This window comes from Psittacula echo (assembly GCF_963264785.1).
Source record: "Psittacula echo genome assembly, chromosome: 4".
NCBI lineage: Eukaryota > Metazoa > Chordata > Aves > Psittaciformes > Psittacidae > Psittacula > Psittacula echo.
The window spans coordinates 107,349,783-107,370,916 of record NC_137738.1 but is presented as its reverse complement, the minus strand read 5'-3'; the positions used below and the strand labels follow the sequence as shown (position 1 = coordinate 107,370,916).

At 44.3% G+C, this 21,134-nt stretch overlaps 1 protein-coding gene across 2 annotated transcripts in view; it reads right to left on the bottom strand.

The window, feature by feature from the left end:
* INTS9 (integrator complex subunit 9) overlaps positions 1-15,827 on the bottom strand; it is an 83,238-nt gene extending 67,411 nt beyond the window's left edge. For both annotated transcript variants that reach the window (XM_080616614.1, XM_080616615.1), the window contains exons 1-4: positions 15,779-15,827; positions 9,839-9,966; positions 4,416-4,476; positions 1,916-1,978 (exon numbers count right to left, since the gene is read on the bottom strand). In XM_080616614.1, the coding sequence (XP_080472740.1) occupies positions 1,916-1,978; positions 4,416-4,476; positions 9,839-9,966; positions 15,779-15,787 (261 nt within the window). In that variant the 5' untranslated portion in view covers positions 15,788-15,827. The remainder of the gene's footprint in view (positions 1-1,915; positions 1,979-4,415; positions 4,477-9,838; positions 9,967-15,778) is intronic.
* Between the last annotated feature and the right edge of the window lie 5,307 nt (positions 15,828-21,134).

The following is a 21,134-nucleotide window of genomic DNA, read 5'->3' as shown; positions in this document are numbered from 1 at the left end:
AAGTGTACTCTGCTGCTGAGACAGCCTCTTATCACCTTGTGGCTTCTAGATTACATTCAAAACTTGGCTTTCTTTGGCAATGGTGTTCCTGGAAGTGATACTGTGATTCTCAAACTAACTGCTTTTGCATACAAGTTCCTTCAAAAGAAGTGGCATGGAAGGAGACAAAGAAAAAGGCAGAGGCTCTTTCACACAAGCTCCTTCTTAAGACTGTTCTGCCAAACACCAGCAACATTTCTACTCTGCTGATGCATTCCACTGGCCATGACATCTGAACCCTCCCTCAGACAGGGGAGCCTATGAAGCTAGAGATGAGAGCTGTGTACAACTAGCAGATCTGTTTCTAGGGCTTGTGGAGAAGACCTGGCACCTCCTGGGAACTTTGGGAACAAGCGTTTGAGAGGCCATTTGTGAAGTCTCCAGAACGGTGACATGCAGCTAGTTCGGATCTCCTAGTTGTAAGAGAGTTACATTCAGTGCTAACACTGATACAAGGAAGCAACAGCTCCCCATCAGGCATATTTAAAGCTACACATGTGGGTATTTTCCAGCCCAACAAAGTAACCAGAAAGCCTAGCTGAAGCACCCTAAACCCCAGCAGATTATCATGACTGTAATACCGCTGAAGGAAATCCAGAACATAAACTCTGTTCTTCCCAAGATGTGGGCCATAATTTCCAGATATAAAGATGCTTTCTACACTCCTCCTTTGCACAGGACAGTAATCAGAATGCTCACAAGAACCTCAAATTATTAAGTTTTTTTTTGTTGTTTTTTTGTGTGTGTGATTCAATTATATCCACTCCAGTTGGGGAAAACGAGCAATTACACACAGATCTGTTGAAACCACTTGCCAAAACCAGTGCCAAGATGACAAGAATCAGAAGCAGCAAGAGGTGAGTTGAATGGAACGAAAAGACAGAAATGCTATTGCCAGCACCCCAGCAAAGCTGACAACAACCCTCCAGGAGTGTTTTGTACTTCCTGTCATCAAGGTCAGGCAGAAAGGACAAAAAAAAAATCACTGCCCAAAAGGAATTGTCTCTGTATTTGAAAGACAGAGAAAACATCACAACATGAAATGAAAGAACTGATGTTATCACAGTCTGAACACAGCTGAGGAAAGAGGATACTATTCCCAGACTACTCCCCATCATTTACCCCCACCACTCTTTGCTCAGCTTTTTACTTCTCCAGCTCCCCTATATACACCCTTAATTGATCAGTCAGGTAATCACAGTTAATTTAACATTTTCAATAGTCTATCTTTCCTTTTGTTTTTTTTTTTTTCTTTTTAACCCAGGTATTCTTGGAAAAAAAACCCCAGCCTGGGAAGCAGCCACTTGCAGTTATGTCAGTGGATATGAAGGTAAAGCCATTCTCTCAAAGAGGCAGTGATGAAAAGCTGAGAAGGCAGCAAAACTTTTTAACCTCAATTTGCTGCCAGCAGAACAGCACATCTGAGTGCAGCGCAGAAGAATCAAACAGTGGCTTAACCACACAGTCAGCTCCCCAGGGGAGCTCCACTAGGCAGGTCATGCATCTGTGGTTAGAGACAAGTAGTTTTCCTTGTCTTCATTCACTGCTCTTATCTAGATCAGCACATGTATCCTGTCATACTCAAGTCCAGCTCAGTCATATTGTCTTTGGAAGGCCCATAAAAAGAGACAGTGAAGTCTTATTCTTCTGTGAGATATTGATCTGCTCAAGTAGACCTTCCAGTTTGCCCCAAACCATTGTTGAAAAGGCCTGTTTCCACCCTTTTCCCAGCGTCATAGATACTAAAGGCACCTTAACAACACAGAGGGTTTAGTAGCATTATTTACCTAGTGCTGATAAATTTAATAATTCAGCAAGTTTCTCCCACGTGATAGAATGGAATCAGATTTTTCAGCATGACTTTGAACAAACTCACCTCTGGTAAACAGAACTCTGGCACAGAGTCTACAAACACATGGCCAGAGCACTCCTTTAGTTCCTGTAAGAAAAGCACATCAATAGAAAAGACACAAAATTACAATGTAATGTTACTCCAGTGCAGCAGATTTTGCTCTTTCAAAACCTTTTCTTTATCCCAGGTAACTTTCAGCCCACTCCTACATAATGTTTATCCCTTTTCTAGATAAAATTTGCTGTAAGCAGGCTTCAAGATATCAGATCCTCATTTGGAAGAACAGAGACAGCGCTCCGGTAGGTAAGGAAAGATACCGTGGCTCTTTCTGGCTGGTTTTGCCATGGCCATGGAGGAGGTGCTGTCCTGTGAAGCTGCATTGTCCCTGCTCTTCCAACTGCAGATGTATTGGCTGTGAAATGTGTAACAATGCAAACCAACTTTGTCAACCAGAAGTAAAGTATGAACTGAAAACTGGGTCATGAAGACCACTCTTCTTGGAACTGCTGCTCTTGTAAAGGTGTGCACAGCACCTTTACACTGCCCTGCCTGTCTTACAAGTTTGGAATTTAGCTTTGGTTCCCAATAACATCAAACCTTTTCTGTCTTATTAGGAGCAGAATACAGTTTTTAGCCCCTGTGTCAGAACATTTGATGAAACATCTTCCATGGATCTAAGCTCCACGTGGCACTTTTTATTAGACTTATCTCTACTGGATCTTTAGTCCTCTATTTTCTTCGTTCTTTTTCAAGGCTGACATCAGAAATCTTTGTCACATGAAAAGTCACATTCTTCAGGATAATGTATGGAACAAAAACATTCCCAACTTTAGTCCTAACACACCTCACAGGCTACTTATCACCTGCTCTGCCTTCTCTTGTAGATGCTTCTTTTGCTTGTCCCAAAGCGAGTGGTCTCAGCCAGCTTCAGACTGACAGAATTAAAGATTGAATCCAATTCTTAATAATTACAGTGCACCTGCCAACTAATAACGAATGAGCAATTACATCTAGTGGCAGAAGTCTCCTAACCTCATCTCAAGGGTGTTCAAAATGATTAAAACTAGATCGCAGCAAATTTCAATGCCTCTCCAGGACTTAAGTTTTATAACTGTCATCCAGAGAGTGCTGTAACAGGAATGTCCACCCAACATGATAAAACATCCCCCTTTGACTCCTTCTCTTGCCTTTTTCCAGCATGGGTCAAAGAATTTACCATTACAAGCAGTTACAATGGTCAAGGTGAAGGTAAGAGATGCTGCCTTTAAATTTTTAACACGATTTCCACTGATGCTGAGCGAGTTTGAAGATTTCTCCCAAGCACATACTGCAGCAGCACCACAGAAATGTAAATACATCACATGTAGAAAGATACTGACAGCCTACCCATTTGCTGGACAGAAAGGAGCCCAAAGCTCTGAGACCAAGGCTGGGGTTCAGGAGAAACAAATTCCAGGGAATTCAAGCTGAGCAATTCCATTCCTTCTCTGAGCCTCTGTAGCTGTGTGACTGCCAGTTAGCATGTGCTCTGAATAGAGCTATTACTATTTTACTAACAGAAATGCTGCCTGTACAGTTTCTTTTGTCTCCAATGAGAAGAAAAATCAGGTCTTTTATCTATGATCTTCCCCTTGTCTGTAAAAATCAGATCAATTCGTTCTGTCCACCTCAAAGTCCCCTACAAAAGCAACTATTATTACTGTTTCCCTTTAATGTTCACGTAGTCAGAGAACGGTCTATTAAAACTGTATTTTTTTCTACTGATACCTATTGCTGCACACATTTGAAATGTATCTGGCTTATTTTACCAACATCTGACATATTTTTGTGTTCATTGTTCCCCTATGACAGATCAAGCTGGACACTGCAGTGCCTAGTTTCGGTTGAAGCCCCAGCTAAATTCTGCCTACAAAACTAATGTAATGAAAAGAGAGGAAAAGGAAAAAAAATCTGTGTCTCTCATGCAGCTGGGTAAGTCCTGTGTCTTAGAATTAGGGGGCTGGAAATAATATCCTCCCTGCTATGTCCAGCAGCAGAACACATGTTGATTTCAGAGGCCAAAGACATGCTTTTCCTCTGCAAGAGACCTCCCATGAGGGGAAAACCATTCACTTTCTCACAGTTCTCCTGCCTAAAAAAGAGTATGATACCAATCTCATTTATAAGCATACTATGAAGCCTTAGTGTCAGAAAAGTGAGACTGTTGAATAAAAGGCACTTTAAGAAGGCAAAGCACTATTATTTATGGAGGTCCATGAAATAAGAAAATATTCATACTGATGATTTCTGAATTTTAAGAGGACTTTTTATAAATCTAGGCTACCTCTGAAGACTGAAAGCCTCCATGTTGCTATTAGCATTTTGTTTCAAAATGTTCTGCTCTACAAGGACATCGTGGCTGATAAAGGTACACATAGAAACCTTTGCGATGAGTCAGCATGGAAGTATTGTTCATGCAGTGCAAGCTCCTAACCTGTCAGGGAGCTTTTTTTAAGCAAGAAAATTCTAACCATCACTATAGTACCTTGTCCAGAAATGTGCTTCCATCTTTCAAAACCCAACCAGGAAGTTTGGACAGCCTGGGGCTGCAGAAAGAGAGAAAAAGCATTATTGCAATATTAATTATACCATTATCAGTCGCTGAGCATAGACCTCCTATTTGGTGTCATACAGGAAAAGAACACCCTTTCTGTCTCAGGGAACTAGCAATCTCAATAAAACAGATAGACAGTTTCACTGTGTTTAAATGTTCACTAAAATGACTTTTACAAATCATGATTATGACACAAGTAAAAAGAGTAAAAAGAGGACATATGCAGGGAGTTTGATTTTGGTAATTTACAGTGAAAGTTTCAAAAAGGCCCAGCACTGCTTATACTGCCCGGTGGTGAAGCTGGGTGCAGAAACAGAAGTTAGGGTAGCAACAAACCCTATGCCTGAAACAATACAAAAACACCTTAAAAATTCTCTGGGAAAATTTTCCCATTAGCAATGGCAGGGAAAGACGGATGCTCTGGACTAGGTCATTTAGAGACACAAAGGTTGTGATTTTATATCCACACAAACCATTGTTTCATGCTGCAGTCACACCCCAAAGACCCACATCAACAGCTGTACAGTGCATTTACCTGTGTTGGAAGGACAAATGAGGAAGGAGGTTTTGCTATAAACTGCATGTTTTAAGCTGGCAGGTCTGGTACCAGCCAGCAATGGCAGGGCCCCTTTTTTAATGGTTTTAAATATTAATAAAGAAATTTCAAGGCGGATGTTGCAATCCTGAGTTTACAGTAGTAATTGCTACAGCATTTCTTGCTACTACAACTGACTTATTCATACCTCACATTGACATCTGATTTTTGTATGAGCCTATAACTTAGCTCTAAACTCACTGTGTTGAAGCATATCTACAGAAATCCAAAAATGAAAAAGCTGAGGACACAAAGGAATTGAAGCCACCTGGAACCAAGATCTGTGAGAGCCTCAGATTTGGAGACTCGAGATCTCACTTGCAATGAAATCTGTCAAGCATTGTGCACAAGCTCTACAGACAGGCATGCTTATATTCTATCAGGGCTTTCAAATTTAAGAACTTGAAAATAGGAAGTGATGCTAGGGCTCAGAGGAATGCTGTGCTCAGACTAACATCAATATAAAAGTACAAATCCTAACTGGCACTCCAGAAAGTTGCAAGGAAGTAAAAGGGGCAAACCTAAGACTCAAGGCTTGAAGACAGAAGGTAATAGGTGAGAGCAGAAGGATATGTCATTGAGAAGCTGTACCAGAGAAGTGTAACGCCCTTTTGATGATAAGGAGTAAGTCTCAAGAAGTGTGATTATAGGAAAGATGAGGTGGGTAAACGTACTCCCCATTGCCACATTCAATAGCACAACTTAAGAGCAGCATTTTGGAGACTGAGGAGGCTGAGTAGAATTGGTGCAATGAGAATAAAAGAGCTATGAAAAAAAAAAAAAAAACCCCAGGGAAAAAGTAAGAATAAACCATTCTGACGTGAAATAACTTTGACAGACAAGGGAGAAGACAGAAGCCTTGGTTTGAAAGGACACCTAGAGGTCTCTTGTCCACTGTGTCAAAGCCAGCAATGGATCAGGTCAGACACAGCTTTGCTCAGCTGTGTCTTGCAAATCCCTGGAGCATGAGATTCTAGAGCCTTTCTGGGGATGGGTGAAATTGCTACCTGAGCCTCCCAAGACACAGTATGTGGCCATTATCCCTTTATACTGAATGCTACTGTCTCTGTTGCCTTTGTAACTTTCTTTCAGTCAGCTGCAGGTGACTGTTAGCTCCCCACCTCACCTCCTTTCTGCCAGACTCAACTCTCTGCCAGCTCCCTCAACCTCTTCGCATAGTCATTGGCTCCAGACCCTGACCATTTTGAAGCCCCCATGAACTCCTTCTTCAGTTTCTTAGCATCCCTCTTTGACTGGAAATCCAAACCTGGATCCATTTGCGGTTTCACCAGCACGCAGCAGAACAGAATAAGCTCTCCCTGATATGCTTGCCCTGCTTCCCCTAATTTAGCCTAGCATGCATTTTGCTTTATTCATGATGAAAGAGTACTATTGACTTGTACTAAACCTGGCATCCACGGGAGAGTATACAGTCTTGTCAGGAGAGGTAAAACTAGCAGATAAGTCTTGTGTGTGGATGAAACTGGAATAAGCAACACAGGACAGAAAGGACTCTACCTTGGAGCCAAGAAGTAACACAGTTCCTGCTGACATAGTTTTGACATTGTAATAGAGTGATTGATTAATACAAAATAGCTAGAACCGTCCCATAAATAATGTGAGCAAGCGTGTCATGGCTAGACAGGAAAGGTTAAGAGCTTCCCACATGTTCATTTTACCGTTTTGCATTTGACTTTGGTACAGGGGAGAAAATTCCAGTTGACAAACCTCCTTTAAAGTACATGATGGGGCATAAAGTGGTGCACATGCTCCGTGGGCTAATGAGAACAAGGACTGCCATATCCAGGACAAGGTAGAATCTAAATACCTTTTAACAGGTTGTTGTGGCAGCCTGTTTCAGGCTTTTTTTTGAAGAGCAAAGAATTCTAAAAAATGTCCAGTCCCTTTAATGACACAAACACTACAGAACTTTCCTCTCACAGATTAAAGCAGAGTCTCTCAAAATGTTTGCTCAAGGAGGGCCCCATGCCAGGTACAACACAGGATTTAGCTGCATAGCAAAGATCCTTTGTAATATCATACCTTTAAACTCCACAGAGGTAAAAACCAGGGCACTTTGCAGACCACATACTGAGACTTGCAGAACCCAAGTGGTTCGTGGATCATAGTCCGGAGACCTCTGGTTTAAAGACACCAGAGAGAAGCACAGCTATTGCACATGGGTCTATATCAGCACATCTGGTTCTGGGAGGACACACAGCTGGTAATAACCTCAGATCTGACAGCTCTCTGTTCAAATTCTTGTGACACTACGTGCCTCATGCTCGGGCAGTCAGTCCTTCTTGTAGTCCCTCACCTGGAAACTGATGATAATATCAGCTCTTTGTCACACTGCTGTTTTGGCAATACACATTTTGAATTTCAGGGGTATTGAGACATCACGGTAATGGTGCCACTATGAACAAGTCTTCATCTGGACTTTTTAGTGACAGCCACATTCCTCCTCAAGTTTCTAACTCATTTCCACAACTGCCTGCAGGACATCTGTTTTGTAGAGTAACGAAGAGATCAATTACTTGCCCAAGTCCATATGCTCAGGACAATCCTTGCTGTAAGGGGTGTTCAATCATCTTACCGGCAAGATTGATTGGATTTAAATCCAACTGTTTGCTCCGGATTCCAGTGAGCCATCAGGGGTCACATCTGACATCCTTTCTTATTGAGTTTGAGTCATTTCAGTGCAGACATTCTGGAGGTACTTGGGGAATTTCAGGTTGTGACCTGTAATTTGGCTGTTCATTCCCAGGGTTTGCTATTAGCAGACGAAGCTGGCATATCCTAGGGGAGCGCTGATGCCTGCAGTTCTAAAGAACCTCTAAAGCCTTTGTTCAATCACCTAAATTTGCTACTTATTCTTCTCTGTTTCCTTTTTCTTTGGGAGGTGGGAGTGATTCGGAGAAAACTCCAGGAACAAACTCGCCATCAAAGTTTAAGTTGACAAGCAGGTATTCTTTATTGCGGCACCAGGAGACACGGGGGATAGCTTCACCTAGTGCGTGTCCCTGTATGGCTACACAAGCCATCCTTGTATAGTCACAGGGCATACATGCATATTCATGAGGCTAAGTATGAATTACATAATTTTCCGGAAAGTTTCCCAGCATGTGTACAAAAAATGTGGTGGTGGTCTCTGAGGGTCCTTTATTTCTTCCAACAAACTTCATCACTTCTGGCAGCCTTTGAAGCATGAAGTAGATGTTTACACCAGCTTAATTGGTTCATTAACACTACAGACATAGCAATCATCCTGTCCTTCTACTTATCAGTTAGTTTAGCTGCAGCCCATCCTGGACATCTGCTAGTCCCAGATACTCCCCATTGCAACGTCCTGGTTTTCTATCCTGTTTTTCTTACACTTATTTTGTACTAAGGTCATAAGGACCTAAAACTACGCCAACTACAACGGTTTATCTTATACAAGAATCCTCAGTATGTTCTCTAGCCGCGCTCTACTTTTTTTTTTTTTTATTGTGAATCATGCACCCCAGTTATTTTCCATTGCTCCTGTTACAAAGCATCAAACTTAACGTTACTTAAAACTGATTCTACTTATTTACAAAGGTTTATATTTCATTTTGTGATTTTGTGCCTCCTTGTCTCAGGAGAAAGCAAATGCAAGGCAATTCTCCATTTCCCAAATTTTCTGGATCTCTTACAAATCTACTGCTGCTCCTAAACGCTGTAGTTAGCAATTATGGAATGGGATAAAAAATTACTACCACACTGATCTGTCTTAAGGCATCTGTTGCCTACTCTACAGCAGATCTTGAACTCCATGTTCTTGCGGAACAATGCATACATTGTCTATTCTTTTCCTGTCAAAAAATAACAAATCATAGGAAGTGCTGGACAAACTGATTTAACCTCATTAGGTCACTTAGGAAACTCCCTTTCCCAGTCATATTCTCCCTTTCTCAATCAAGCCTCCCCTGAACCCAGAACGTTCCTCACTTGTTTCTTTGTTGATCAAAATTACTAAATGGCTTTTGTGAAAACTCCTGTTGCTTCCCATCACCAAGAGTTTACCCATTTCCACCTTTCCAACCACTTATTTTCGTAATTTATTCCATTTATGCATTACATAAATCACCCTAACTGAATAACCAAATTCACCTAAAAACCAGGGAAAAGATTACTTTCTAGTTTGGGCATAGAAGGGAGCGCCTTGACCTCAAGATTCTCTTTTAGATCCTACTTTTGTTTCATTGCCGTTCCATTCTCATGCTCAGCTGTACAGACCTTTTGTTTATTTAATTTTTAAAAGGGAACAATTATGCCATCAAGTCAATTAACGAGACTGTTAAGTGCTATTTTTCTTTGCATTAGTCTGTGCTCTGAAGAAAAGCCTGAGAAGATGGTGGTTAAACAGTACTTGCTGGGCTCCACTCACTCCATCTCAGTTATCCATTTATCTCATCTTGCATGAAGAAGCCAGAAAGATGACAGATATGTGACCTCACTTGTGCTGAGCAGTTGCAGCAATACTTTACTGAAGCTTAGAATAAATTATCTAGAAAAACCAATCAATAAATCTATAAAATGTCTTCCGTCTACTGAGCCAAAGGACGTTATTTTGATAAAGAGAATTTTTAAGTGAACAGAGTCTATTTATGATATTGGATGATGCTGTTCATTTGTACTCATCCCCTCCCTCCTTCCAACACACCATTTCACGCAGAGCACTCCAACTGCAACCCAAGAAGACACAGGAGAAATGCATATAGGCCGCAGAACATACCTCTGAACCAATGGCAATGGGAGGAAATTGAGGGTAGACGTCATATCCAGTCCACAATCCAACATGATGGTGGTGGATTTGAACTTGAGTACATTGCAGGGTAAGGTTGGGTGTCCTGACAGGCAGTACTGCAAGAATATGATCAGGATGTTACTCATGACCTTTACTAACAGTGACCTCCCCTCCCACCGAAAATTGCCTTTTTTTCCCCTTATTTTTAAACATGCAGTTTCATACACACCAGAATAAAACCTGATTTCCTATAAATGTGTCTCACACCTATGTGTGTTCATTGAGATTTCCCCAGGTATTATGGGGTGTTATGGGGTGGATTTTCTTCAGACAAGGGTTCAGAGGATGGCATATCTCCTTTTCCAATTTAGGACACATGAAGAATCTCTTTTTTTTCCCCTAACAATCGCCTATTCTCACAAAAATCCCAGAACATTAGTTTCTTCAAGACTCGGTCCTACTGGCAAAACCCGACTGAACTTGGCCAGCAAATGTGAAAACTACTTGGGGTGGAAAGAGAGGGAGAGAATCCCTGCAGAAACACAAGTTTCATTTCCTTAAGAAACCTGACAACCAAACAAGGTGCAGCAGGGGCTGCGGCTGCTTGGCACAGATCAGCAGGGGAAGCTGTAGTGTGCACCAAAGCAGTTCTGGGGCATGCTCTCACCTGCTTTTTGTCTTGCTAAAAGCAAACAGGAAACACGAGGGAATGGACAACCACACCTGAATGGAAGGGTTTGTGTACTGAGAAATCCCAACTGCTTTGCAAGCTTAATGAGCCAGTGAGCAGGTTATGTACCAGGGCACTTCAGCATCATTGAGATGCAGTCACCTCTTGTATGGAGAGTGGCAAACACTTAACAAGGCACAGGAGCAGTTGAAGCTTTGAATAAGAAGAGAAGTGAATAAAAATGCCAGCTTTAAAATGCGAGGTTTGAAACGTAAATGCCTGAATAGAGCGTGGACGCCTCGAGGTGAGTGTTTCTCTTCTTTGAGAAGGATTAATTCCTTCCAGGATTGTAAGTAAAAGAGATTTTGCATCTGGAAGAAAAGTTTTTGCATCTCTGGAAGTCTGGGCATCTGGCAGCTCAGGTGGTCAAACTTTAGCTTTTAAATTAAAAGTTTTGATCAATTAAGATGAAAAATATCAATTAGTTGGCCATGCACTGCACTAAAACCAGACTCAGTCATTTTCTAAGTCATCTATAGTTATACTTGCTCTCTATACTTCATTCGACGAAGGGGAAAGAAGGTAGATTAATAATCTCACTTCCTACCTCTGCTCACTATATGTTAACATAGGACTGCAAGTGTCTGGATTAGCAAGTCCCAAGGAGTCTATTAAATACATGAATCAGAAACCTGTTTTAAATTATATTTAAATATTAAAAAGCTACTAAGGCCCCAATATTAAATTAAAAATATCACAAAGACTTTTGTTTTCAATTCACAAAGCCTTGGTTATTACATTTTGCCTGCTGTTAGCAAAGTTCAAAACAACTGTGAAAAGCCAGGCTGGTGAAGAGGGGAGTACACAGGTAAGGAATTCAGTTGGTTTATTCGTAGATGTAAAATACACATGTGAAATTAAGTTCTTGCCAGACCAGACCTTTGACAGTTGATGCTATAAATCCAAGCAAGTAGAAAGAAACAAAGGAAAAAAAAATATGATCTAAACTACTTTTGTAGCTTTTGAAGTATTGGTAATTAAAAAAGGCAATGAAATATTACCACTTTTATCAGCAAAACACTTTCTTGCTTTTATTAAAATCATGAAGAGGAGCATGACCCTGACATCTCCAAGCTAACTGGAAAATCTTTTTTTTTCTTTAAAAGCACCTAAAATAATCTATATCTGTGGCTGTCATGCTGTGGTAAATGGATTCCAGGGAAGCAATGGGTTCTTTCTATGAGATTCAAGTGAAGTGACTAAAAAGAACTAAAAAAGCAGTTCATATCTTATAGAGCTATTTGCACAGGTGACATTTCTGGGCTTGCACCTCTATTAGAATTTTAGACTAGTAATCTGAAAATCTGAGTGTTTGTACTATATACATCTCTATATGCACTATAAATGTGATAATTTTTACCCGGTTCATATTTGCTACTGTTTAAAACAGATCCAGGGATTCCAGTCACTAATACTCCTGACTGAACTAAAATGCACATCCTTTCTGCTCTGAGATTTGTTTCCTTCCATCTTTATTCCCTTATGGCTAAAGGCTGGTGCAGTGAACACACTAGGTGCCTAACTAAAAAGCAGTAATAGAAAAAAAGTCACAAAACATACAGAAGATATAAACATGCCAAGCTCCGCTCAGCTCACAACCTTCTTGGCAGCCTTTGTAAACTGGATGGAAGTTTGACAGAGCAGGGCACAGAGATCAGAATGCGGGCTCATTCCAGCCACTGAGGCCCTCACAGCAGGAGGTTCTCAGCTCGGAGTGTCTCTGATGATCTCATGGATGGCAATGTGACAGAAAAGAGATGATGTCTCACACTAGCAGCTCCAAAACATGCAAGATTTTGCAGGTTAAAGACAGTGCTTTGAATTCCAACAAACACTGCAGTGCATTCTTCCAGTGTTAATATCACATGCCACCTTAAAATCTAAGGCGAAATTAGCAACGAGATTTGCCTTGACCAAAGCACATTTGAATTTGTGGGAGTCTGACATTTTCACTGGACTCTGAAGCAGGTCAGGAGGCTGTTACCTCTCCCTTGTTCTTCCAAATTCTACCCAAATAGATGGAAAAAATAAAGAGGATGAAATAGCATCCAACTCCTCCCACCACAACCTGGAGATACAGGCACATCTCCAGATAAATGTCAGATCAAGAATCTGTATGATCCCGTCTCCAAATTTATACTCAGGTCTAAAAACATTACAATACAGATTTCAGGCAGCTTGCATCCCCATCCTCCCCAACCCCTTTCCTCTCTCTACGCCTGTGCAAGACTCCAGATTTTAAAAGAACCCTGCATTTCCACTATGGTCTTCATTTAAATGTTTCTCAGTTTGCTTTCCCCACCCCACATTATATCAGGCTCTACAACCATGTCCGGAAGTGCTTAGCTTTGCAGTTTGTCCCACTGGTAGTATCCAAGCACAGAGGCTTAATGCATATGTAAGATTACACAATCAGTTGGATGGGGCTTTGAGTAACCTTGTCTAATGGAAGGTGTTGTAACTGGATGAGGTTTAAGGTCCATTCCAATCCAAATCATTCTGTGATTCTATGATCAAGCTCTTCAGCCACCTGTCTACTGAATGAATTTTACATGGTTACACTGGAGATAGTGATTTACTGGAAGCCTCAAAACAAATCCAGAATCAAATTTAACTGCTATGAAGCCTCCTCAAGACAAACCGCTAGTCTCAAAACTCAGACACAATCATTTGGAGAGACATCAGTTTGATGGGTGGACCACTCGGTGGATAAAGAACTGGCTGGATGGCCGCACGCAAAGAGTTGTGGTCAATGGCTCGATGTCCGCCTGGAGACCGGTAACGAGTGGTGTCCCTCGGGGATCAGAGTTGGGACCAGTCTTGTTCAACATCTTTGTCGGTGACATGGACAGTGGGATTGAGTGCACCCTCAGCAAGTTTGCTGATGACACCAAGCTGTGTGGTTCGCTTGATACACTCGAGGGAAGGGATGCCATCCAGAGGGACCTCGACATGCTTGTGAGGTGGGCTGATGCCAACCTTATGAAGTTTAACCATGCCAAGTGCAAGGTCCTACACCTGGGTCGGAGCAATCCCAGGCACAGCTACAGGTTGGGCAGAGAAGAGATTCAGAGCAGCCCTGCGGAGAAGGATTTGGGGGTGTTGGTAGATGAGAAAATGAACATGAGCCGGCTTCAGTGTGTGCTCACAGCCCAGAAAGCCAACCGTATCCTGGGCTGCATCAAAAGGAGCGTGACCAGCAGGTCAAAGGAGGTGATCCTGCCTCTCTACTCTGCTCTCGTGAGACCTCACTTGGAGTATTGTGTGCAGTTCTGGTGTCCTCAACATAAAAAGGACATGGAACTGTTAGAACAAGTCCAGAGGAGGGCCACGAGGATGATCAGGGTCTGAAGCACCTCCCATATGAAGACAGGCTGAGAAAGTTGGGGCTGTTCAGCCTGGAGAAGAGAAGGCTGCGTGGAGACCTCAGAGCAGCCTTCCAGTATCTGAAGGGGGCCTACAAGGATGCTGGGGATGGACTATTCATCAGGGACTGTAGTGACAGGACAAGGGGTAACGGGTTAAAATTGAAACAGAGGAAGCTTAGATTGGATATAAGGAAGAAATTCTTTACTGAGAGGGTGGTGAGGCACTGGAATGGGTTGCCCAGGGAGGTTGTGAATGCTCCATCCTTGGCGGTGTTCAAGGCCAGGTTGGATGAGGCCTTGGGTGGCATGGTTTAGTGTGAGGTGCCCCTGCCCATGGCAGGATGGTTGGAACTTGATGATCTTAAGGTCCTTTCCAACCCTAACTATTCTATATTTAACAACAGTGTAACTTCAGATTATACAACTCAAAGTTATGCTCAGGTATCTTGAAGCCTGCTTTGGTTGTCACCTCCAAAGAACTGTAGTACGTAAGGTGAAACAGAAGTTCTTAATCATAGAATGATTTGAGTTGGAAGGGACCTTAAAGCTCATTTAGTTCCAAACCCCTGCCACGGTCAGGGACACCTTCCACTAGACCAGGTTGCTCCAAGCCCCGTCCAACCTGGCCTTGAACACTGCCAGGAATGCAGCAGCCATAGCTCCTTGGAAATAAAGTAGCAGAAATAAACTTCCAGAAAATAAGGTAGTGGCTGAATCAAAGGTCTCTGGGGAACTTAAGGAGTTGAAAAGGGAGATTTGAAGAGAAAACCAGTAATATGGGTAATGTATTTTCTGACAACTTTCTCTTTACAAGATTGTTATATCAGAGCCAAATTACTTGTCAGAAGCATAGTACACCCTTAACAAAGTTATTCCAGGCTGATTTTCTCATTAGTAGCTAGCTGTATTAACATCATACTGCTGATGGAAACGATTTTATTATGAACCACGGGTATTTATTAATATTCCTAGAGCAACCCAGTAGAAATCACACATGCAGTGGGCTAGCTCCTGCTCTGCTCCATGGTAAGGCTTGTGCTGTGTAAAGGGCAGAGAAACATCTACTCCTCTTCCTTGTGAATCTCACCAACGTTTATCATAGAATCACAGAATCAATCAGGTTGGAAAAGACCTCCAAGTACAACCATTACCCCAGGACTGCCAGGTCCACCACTAACCCATGTCACTGATGGCCGGATCTACACGGTTTCTGAACACTTACAGGGATGGTGATTCCACCACTTCCCTGGGAAACTTCTTCCAATACCTTACTACCCTTTAAGTGAAGAAATTATTCCTAACATTCAATTTAAACCTCCCCTGGCACAGCTTGAGGCCGTTATCTCTTGTCCTATCACTTGCTCCTTGGGAGAAGAGACCGACCCCATCTCGATAAAACCTCCTGTCAGGCAATTGTAGAGACCTGTAAGGTCCCCCTGAACCTTCTCTTCTCCAGACTGAACATCCCCAGTTCCCTCAGCCGTCGCTCATAAGACTTGTGCTCATCCAACCCAAACCCCCAAGCCCGGGCAGTCCCTACACCACCAGCACAAGACCGGAAGAACGCCACTGCGGCCTGTGCCCCTTCCCTCGCCCACGGTCGCCGACTCTCCGCGGGCCTGCCCCGGCGGCGGCTCGCGCGCCGCGCTGCTGAGGACAGGGGAACCCTGGGCCCTCCCTCACGGGCGCCTCCAGGCCACCCCTCGCAGAACCTCAGCTTCCTCTCCCACCGGCCGGGGCTGAGGTTGTCGCAGCCCATAGACGATCCGGGGAGCCCCAACGCAGGGGGCAGGCCGAGCCTCCCGCAACACCCCCTCCTCGTGCACTCACCAGCTTCATGCTTCCCCCGGCTCTATTTACCGGGACAATCCTGCCCCCTCCCTTCCCTTCCCTTCCCTTCCTGCCCGCGCCCCACCGAATCATGGGATTTGCAGTCCCACCGCCCCCCCACCCAGGATGAAGTCATTCCCGAGGCATGCCGGGAGTTGTAGTCCGTCCGTCTCGGCGCCCCGCGCTCCGCCGGCGCGCTGCCACGCCGAGGTGTGCTGGGAGTTGTAGTCCGCGCGCGACGGGTCTCCCCGTCACCCTGGGGAGGCGGGAACTACAAGTCCCATGGTCTCGCATCGGCAGCAGGTGGGAGCTTGGATGTTGATATCAACATGGCGCTTGTCAGACAGACAAAGACAGTCAGTCTGGTGTGATTGAGCCAAAAAAACCCAAACAAACCCGAGGGAGCGGGCGAGGCGCGGGGAGCGGCAGGAGCCGGGCCGCACGGGGAGGGGTCCCTGGTCCTCAGGGGGCTGGGGAGGGGGGCGAGGTGGCCGAGGGATTTCCTCCCCCCCTATTGTCCTCGCCCCTCTGCGCTCCCGTTCATCTCCTCTCACGCTGGGGCAGGCGGGGGGACCCCCCCACTCCTGCCGTTACATGGTGAGGTGGAGGCGCCGCCGGCACCCAGAGGTGAGTGTTGCTGGAAGAGGGGAGCGGCGGTGTGAGGGGAGGGGACGGGCGGGTGGGTGGGCTGGAGGAAGGAGGGGAGGGGGGGCGGGCAGGGGTCCCCCCTCAGCCGGCGCCGCGGCCGCCTGCGGGGAGTCGCGCCGCGGTGGAGAGCGGGTTTCCTCGTAACGTGGGATGTGCGTGAGGGGGGCAGCCTGGGCGGGGGGCGGCGGGGGGCGGGCAGGGGCAGCCCAGCAGCCGCTTCGCCAGCAGAGTTGGAGCCGCAGCTCTGAGGGGCTCGGGTTATTCTCAGCGGCCCCGGAGCAGAGGAGGAGGACGGTGTCCCTGGGAGGCTGCCGCGGGGTCTGCGGGAGGGCAGGGCCGCCTCCGGGCTTTACAGGAGAGCCCTCCATGGTTCTTCCTGCCTTTTATTTATCTGTTCTTGTTTCTTCCACTCCTCTCCCCGGTGGGGGGCACGCACTTCTGGTGGCGGAGTGCCCTCAGCCTGGGTGGGTGCCTTTTTGTATTTCTGTGGTGGTCCGGTTTTGTTCGCCGCTGAGTTTGGGGCTGGGCTGTTGCGAGCCCCAGCGCGGCTGCAGAGGGCAGCGGGGCCCGCTATCTGTCTCCGGGACCTGGGAGGTGCCCTGGCCCGGCCCGGGGGAGGCCGAGGAAGGCTCCGACCCCGCGGGGCTAGAGATCGGTGCGCCGTACGAGTCGCGGCCGGCATCGAGACCCCTCACCGGGGCTCTGCCATGCCGGGGGCCTGTGGGGCTGTCAGAGGTGTGCGAGGGCTCCGGAGACTCCTTTCTAGGGGAGCCCAAGTGCTTTGTGGCTATGGGTGTGAGGAAAACCGGGGCCGGCTGTTCCCAAACCCTCTGTTCCCAGGGCTGGGGCGCGACGAAGAGGGCGAGATCTGTTGCAGCTCCTGGGGCTTTGAGAGGGGGTTTCTGGGGAGGGTAAACGCGTGAACCCGAAGGTCGGAGAGTTTAACGTGAGAACGGGTGGGGAAGGAGGAGGACCAGGAGGGCAGTCATTCCTAAATTGTGCGGGGAGAGCTTGGGTGGGGTGTCATACGCTTGTTTATTTTGTACTTGTTGGGAAGAGATGGGGAGGGGATTAAATTCGTTTGTAGCCGCGCCTGGGATATTTTTTCGGAAGAACAGTGTGTCTGACCGCCGGACCGGCTGGAGGAAGCGGCGGGGAATGCCCCTGGACTGTTCTGCTCTGGGTCGGGGTTAAAACAAAAAACGGGCGAATGGTTTTAGGTGCAGAATACACACACATGCGAGGGAGAGCGAGCCGAGTTCCTCAACCTCTGTTTGGTCTGGTGGTTTGTTTTTTTTTTTTTCAGTTGAGCTTAGTTTAGACTCTTGGTATGTTTGCAGAGCACTTATTCGGGGAGCATTTTTGTCTTTGTGATAGGTCTGGAAAAGCCTTACTCGTGTATATGCTGCTTTTTTTCCCGGTTCTTTCGCGTTAGAGACAAAAAAAAAAAAAAAAAGAAAAAGCCTTTTTAGGGGGGTGGGGAGAGAAGAAGGAAGAGGAAATGAAGATTGTAAACGTGTTCGCTGGTTGTCTGCAGAATCGGGTGTATCTCAGTTTGTTTTCCTGCTCAAGTAACGTTGGGACTACAGATAAGTGGCTTTTAAGTACAAAATGTATATGAACAAAAGGTGGGAAGATTTAAACTTTGTAGGGAGGAAAGTGTTAAGCTTATGGCCAGGGCACGCTTTTGAGAGCAGTGCTGGAGCAGATCTGAGAGACACTAGCTACATGCCCCTGCTTCAAACTGATGGGGATGGAGAAAAAGAAACTGATGGGGAAAATAACCCCTTCCAATTTGCAGGAATGATGCCATGTAAAATATATATCGTATCGGAGGGAGGAATTGTGCTCTGCAGACAATTTGTGGGCTGGCAAAACCCTGAAGTGCTTGCTTGCGTCCCGTGATATGACTAGCTCATTTCTGCAGGGCTCATCAGGTACAGACTCTGCTTCCTTCCTGGGATGGTGCAGCTGGCGTTTGATTTCCTCCATGGATGGGAGAGGAGGAGTCCTGTGCAGTTTTTTTTCCCGAGATGATTGCATTTTCTTTGGCCTTGCTGTACCCTGCCTCATTAGTAGGAACTGCATCTATATTTATTTACCATTATACTGTGTCCCTTGGGATGTGGGGTGTAGTTTGGAGTAGGTATATATGGATTTATCACTCTTAAGGTTTGTTGGTTTTTTTTCTCCCATCAAGCTAGGACCGAATCTGTCAACAGCAGAGAACAAATTTAATTTATTTCTGTGTTTTGCATCTCCTTTTTTGCCATTTCTCTTCCAAATTGCTAAGAAAACATCTCTCAGATGTGATGGGGGAAGGAAGTAGGGGAGAAGTGAGGAAGGGGTGGAATATGTTATTTGTGCAGGGATGCATGTTCTGGGAGCACTGGACTCTGTGAAAGAGCAAGGTTTTGATACTGCATCTGAAAACTGGGGTTTGGGAATGCTGTTTTTCCTCATGTGAAGCTGCTTCTTCAGCCCCACAACAGCCACAACTTTTTCTCTATGGTTGACAGAATTGTCTGACGAGCCTGGGCATGAGACTAGGAACAAGGAACTTGTGTTTCACTCAGCAATGTCTGTTCTTCCTCCTATCGTTCCTCCTATCCACCAGTGCAAGCACCAGAACAGGCATCAGCATTTTTACTCCTGTGTCATCCAACTGTTCAGAGCAGGTCTAGACGACATTGTGGTATGCAGACTGCCAGCTGTGTTACAAGAATGCTACCTTAGGTGCAACTGCAGGATTTTTAAAAAGTAGTCAGGAAATGTTGAAGAAAATCCTGTGTGGATGAGGCCTGCTTATGTGTATAACTATTTCACTGAGCCGTCTGGTGCAGTTCCTTTCTATTTGTTGACCTTTCTAGAAAACGTGCAGCTTTCTCGCAGTGTGATTCTGATAATTCCACACAGTCAGTAACTGGTAGCGGCTGCAGAAAGCTTACTTCTGAGGCAATCCTGCGTGGGTCTTACTGGTCTCTTTCAAAAGGATATTAGAAGTTCATGGTAGTCCTGTGTTTTGAAAATTAAATCATTATGAAGTTTTTACTTTATAGTAATAATCCATAGATTCATGGAAGTGTTTACTATGGGTTTTTTTCATTGGTATCTGAAGCTGGGAGAACAGTGGGGTTCAGACCTTCACTTTAAAATTAATTTTATTTTTAATAAGGTGATTTTTTAATAAGCATGAATTCAGGAATTGTTCTATCGTTAACTTTTAGGGCTGCTGGGTTTTTTTGTTGTATGTCAGTGGGGCAGTGGTGAAATTTGGGTCTTTTGGATATGATGTTTGGTTGGAGAATTGAAAGAATTAATGAAACTGAAACATGAGAAAGAAAGAATGCTGGGCTGTCCTTTTCATAAAGGAATCTGAGAAGATGGTTGTGTATGTTAGAAAATAAACTAATTTGCATGAAATGACAACACGTTTTAATCTAAAGAAAGCAACTTGTGCTTTACAGGGATTTCTGTGCAGAGCTTTTGGGGACACTAAAGAATTAACAGTGTTGGGATCTGTGGCAAGTATTTTTTATCTTCTGCAAAGTTTAGGATTTGAAATCAAACACTTGAAAGGAATCTGTCATCTTAGGAATCCTGCTGGACAAACCCTGTGCTGTTGTTTCTTCTGTTGATAACTTTATGTGGCTTTGACACTTCCACTAAAGTCACTGAAGTCGATTTCACTTTATACTGATTTTAATGGAGCAGGCATTGGATTCTGCATACATGTCCTCGTGGGATTGGGCTTTAATTATACCTACTGATAATATGATATTGTGGGTTATCAATGAAGTGAGACCAATGTCATGATTATAGTAGGATTTTTAGGAGATGATGAGAAGAATTCAGATTTTTTTTTTTTTCGTTTAACTCATATCCCTAAATTTAGTTTTATATATAAGATTACTAATAAACTACATTTTGGCATTCTTGTATTCCTGTATTGACTAAAGCTTTCTTCTGATATACAGAAAATTAGGATGACTGGATAGCAAAGTATACTAAGAGTTCACATTTGAACACTCACTCATGCTGACTGATTCTATGTTAACTATGAGTGCAATTTCCAGTGTTAATACTAAAGATAAGTGTTTTGGCAAATGCTTTTAATTTGGGGAACAATACAAGCAAGAATAACAGGATATGAAAAGAAGGTGTTATTTGTCATTTCACAGGTGGCAAACCAGGGTGTAGAGGGATTAACTTACCTGGGTTCTGATGTGGAGTCTGTGGCAAAACTAGTCATTGCTCTGTGATCTCGAGGGTTTGTCAGGGCTTTAATCAGAGGTTTTCTTCCTTCCCTCATTAATTGGCTAATTTTCACATTTTGAAAACAACATAAAGAGATAATTTTTCTTTCATCGATTTTCAAAATTTATAGCCTGAAGGGTTTTTTGGTTTTTGGGGGGTTTGGTTCTGTTTGGGGTTTTTTTTGTGTTTTGGGTTTTTTTTCATTTTTCAGTCAAGCCTTGAAAACACAAGGTTGGAAAGCTTCTCCCAAACAGCACCTCCCTGACATATGATACTATCTTGAAACAGCCTCTGACAAGTGAACCCTCTCATTGAAATCATGTGAGGAATTTTATTACTCAACTCTGAAGATCTTCTGGGGGAAAGGAGGTTGCAAACTATTAACTATGTGGTCTTCATTGCAAGTTGGCGCGTGAAATGTCCTTATGTATTGAGACAGTCATGTGGCCAC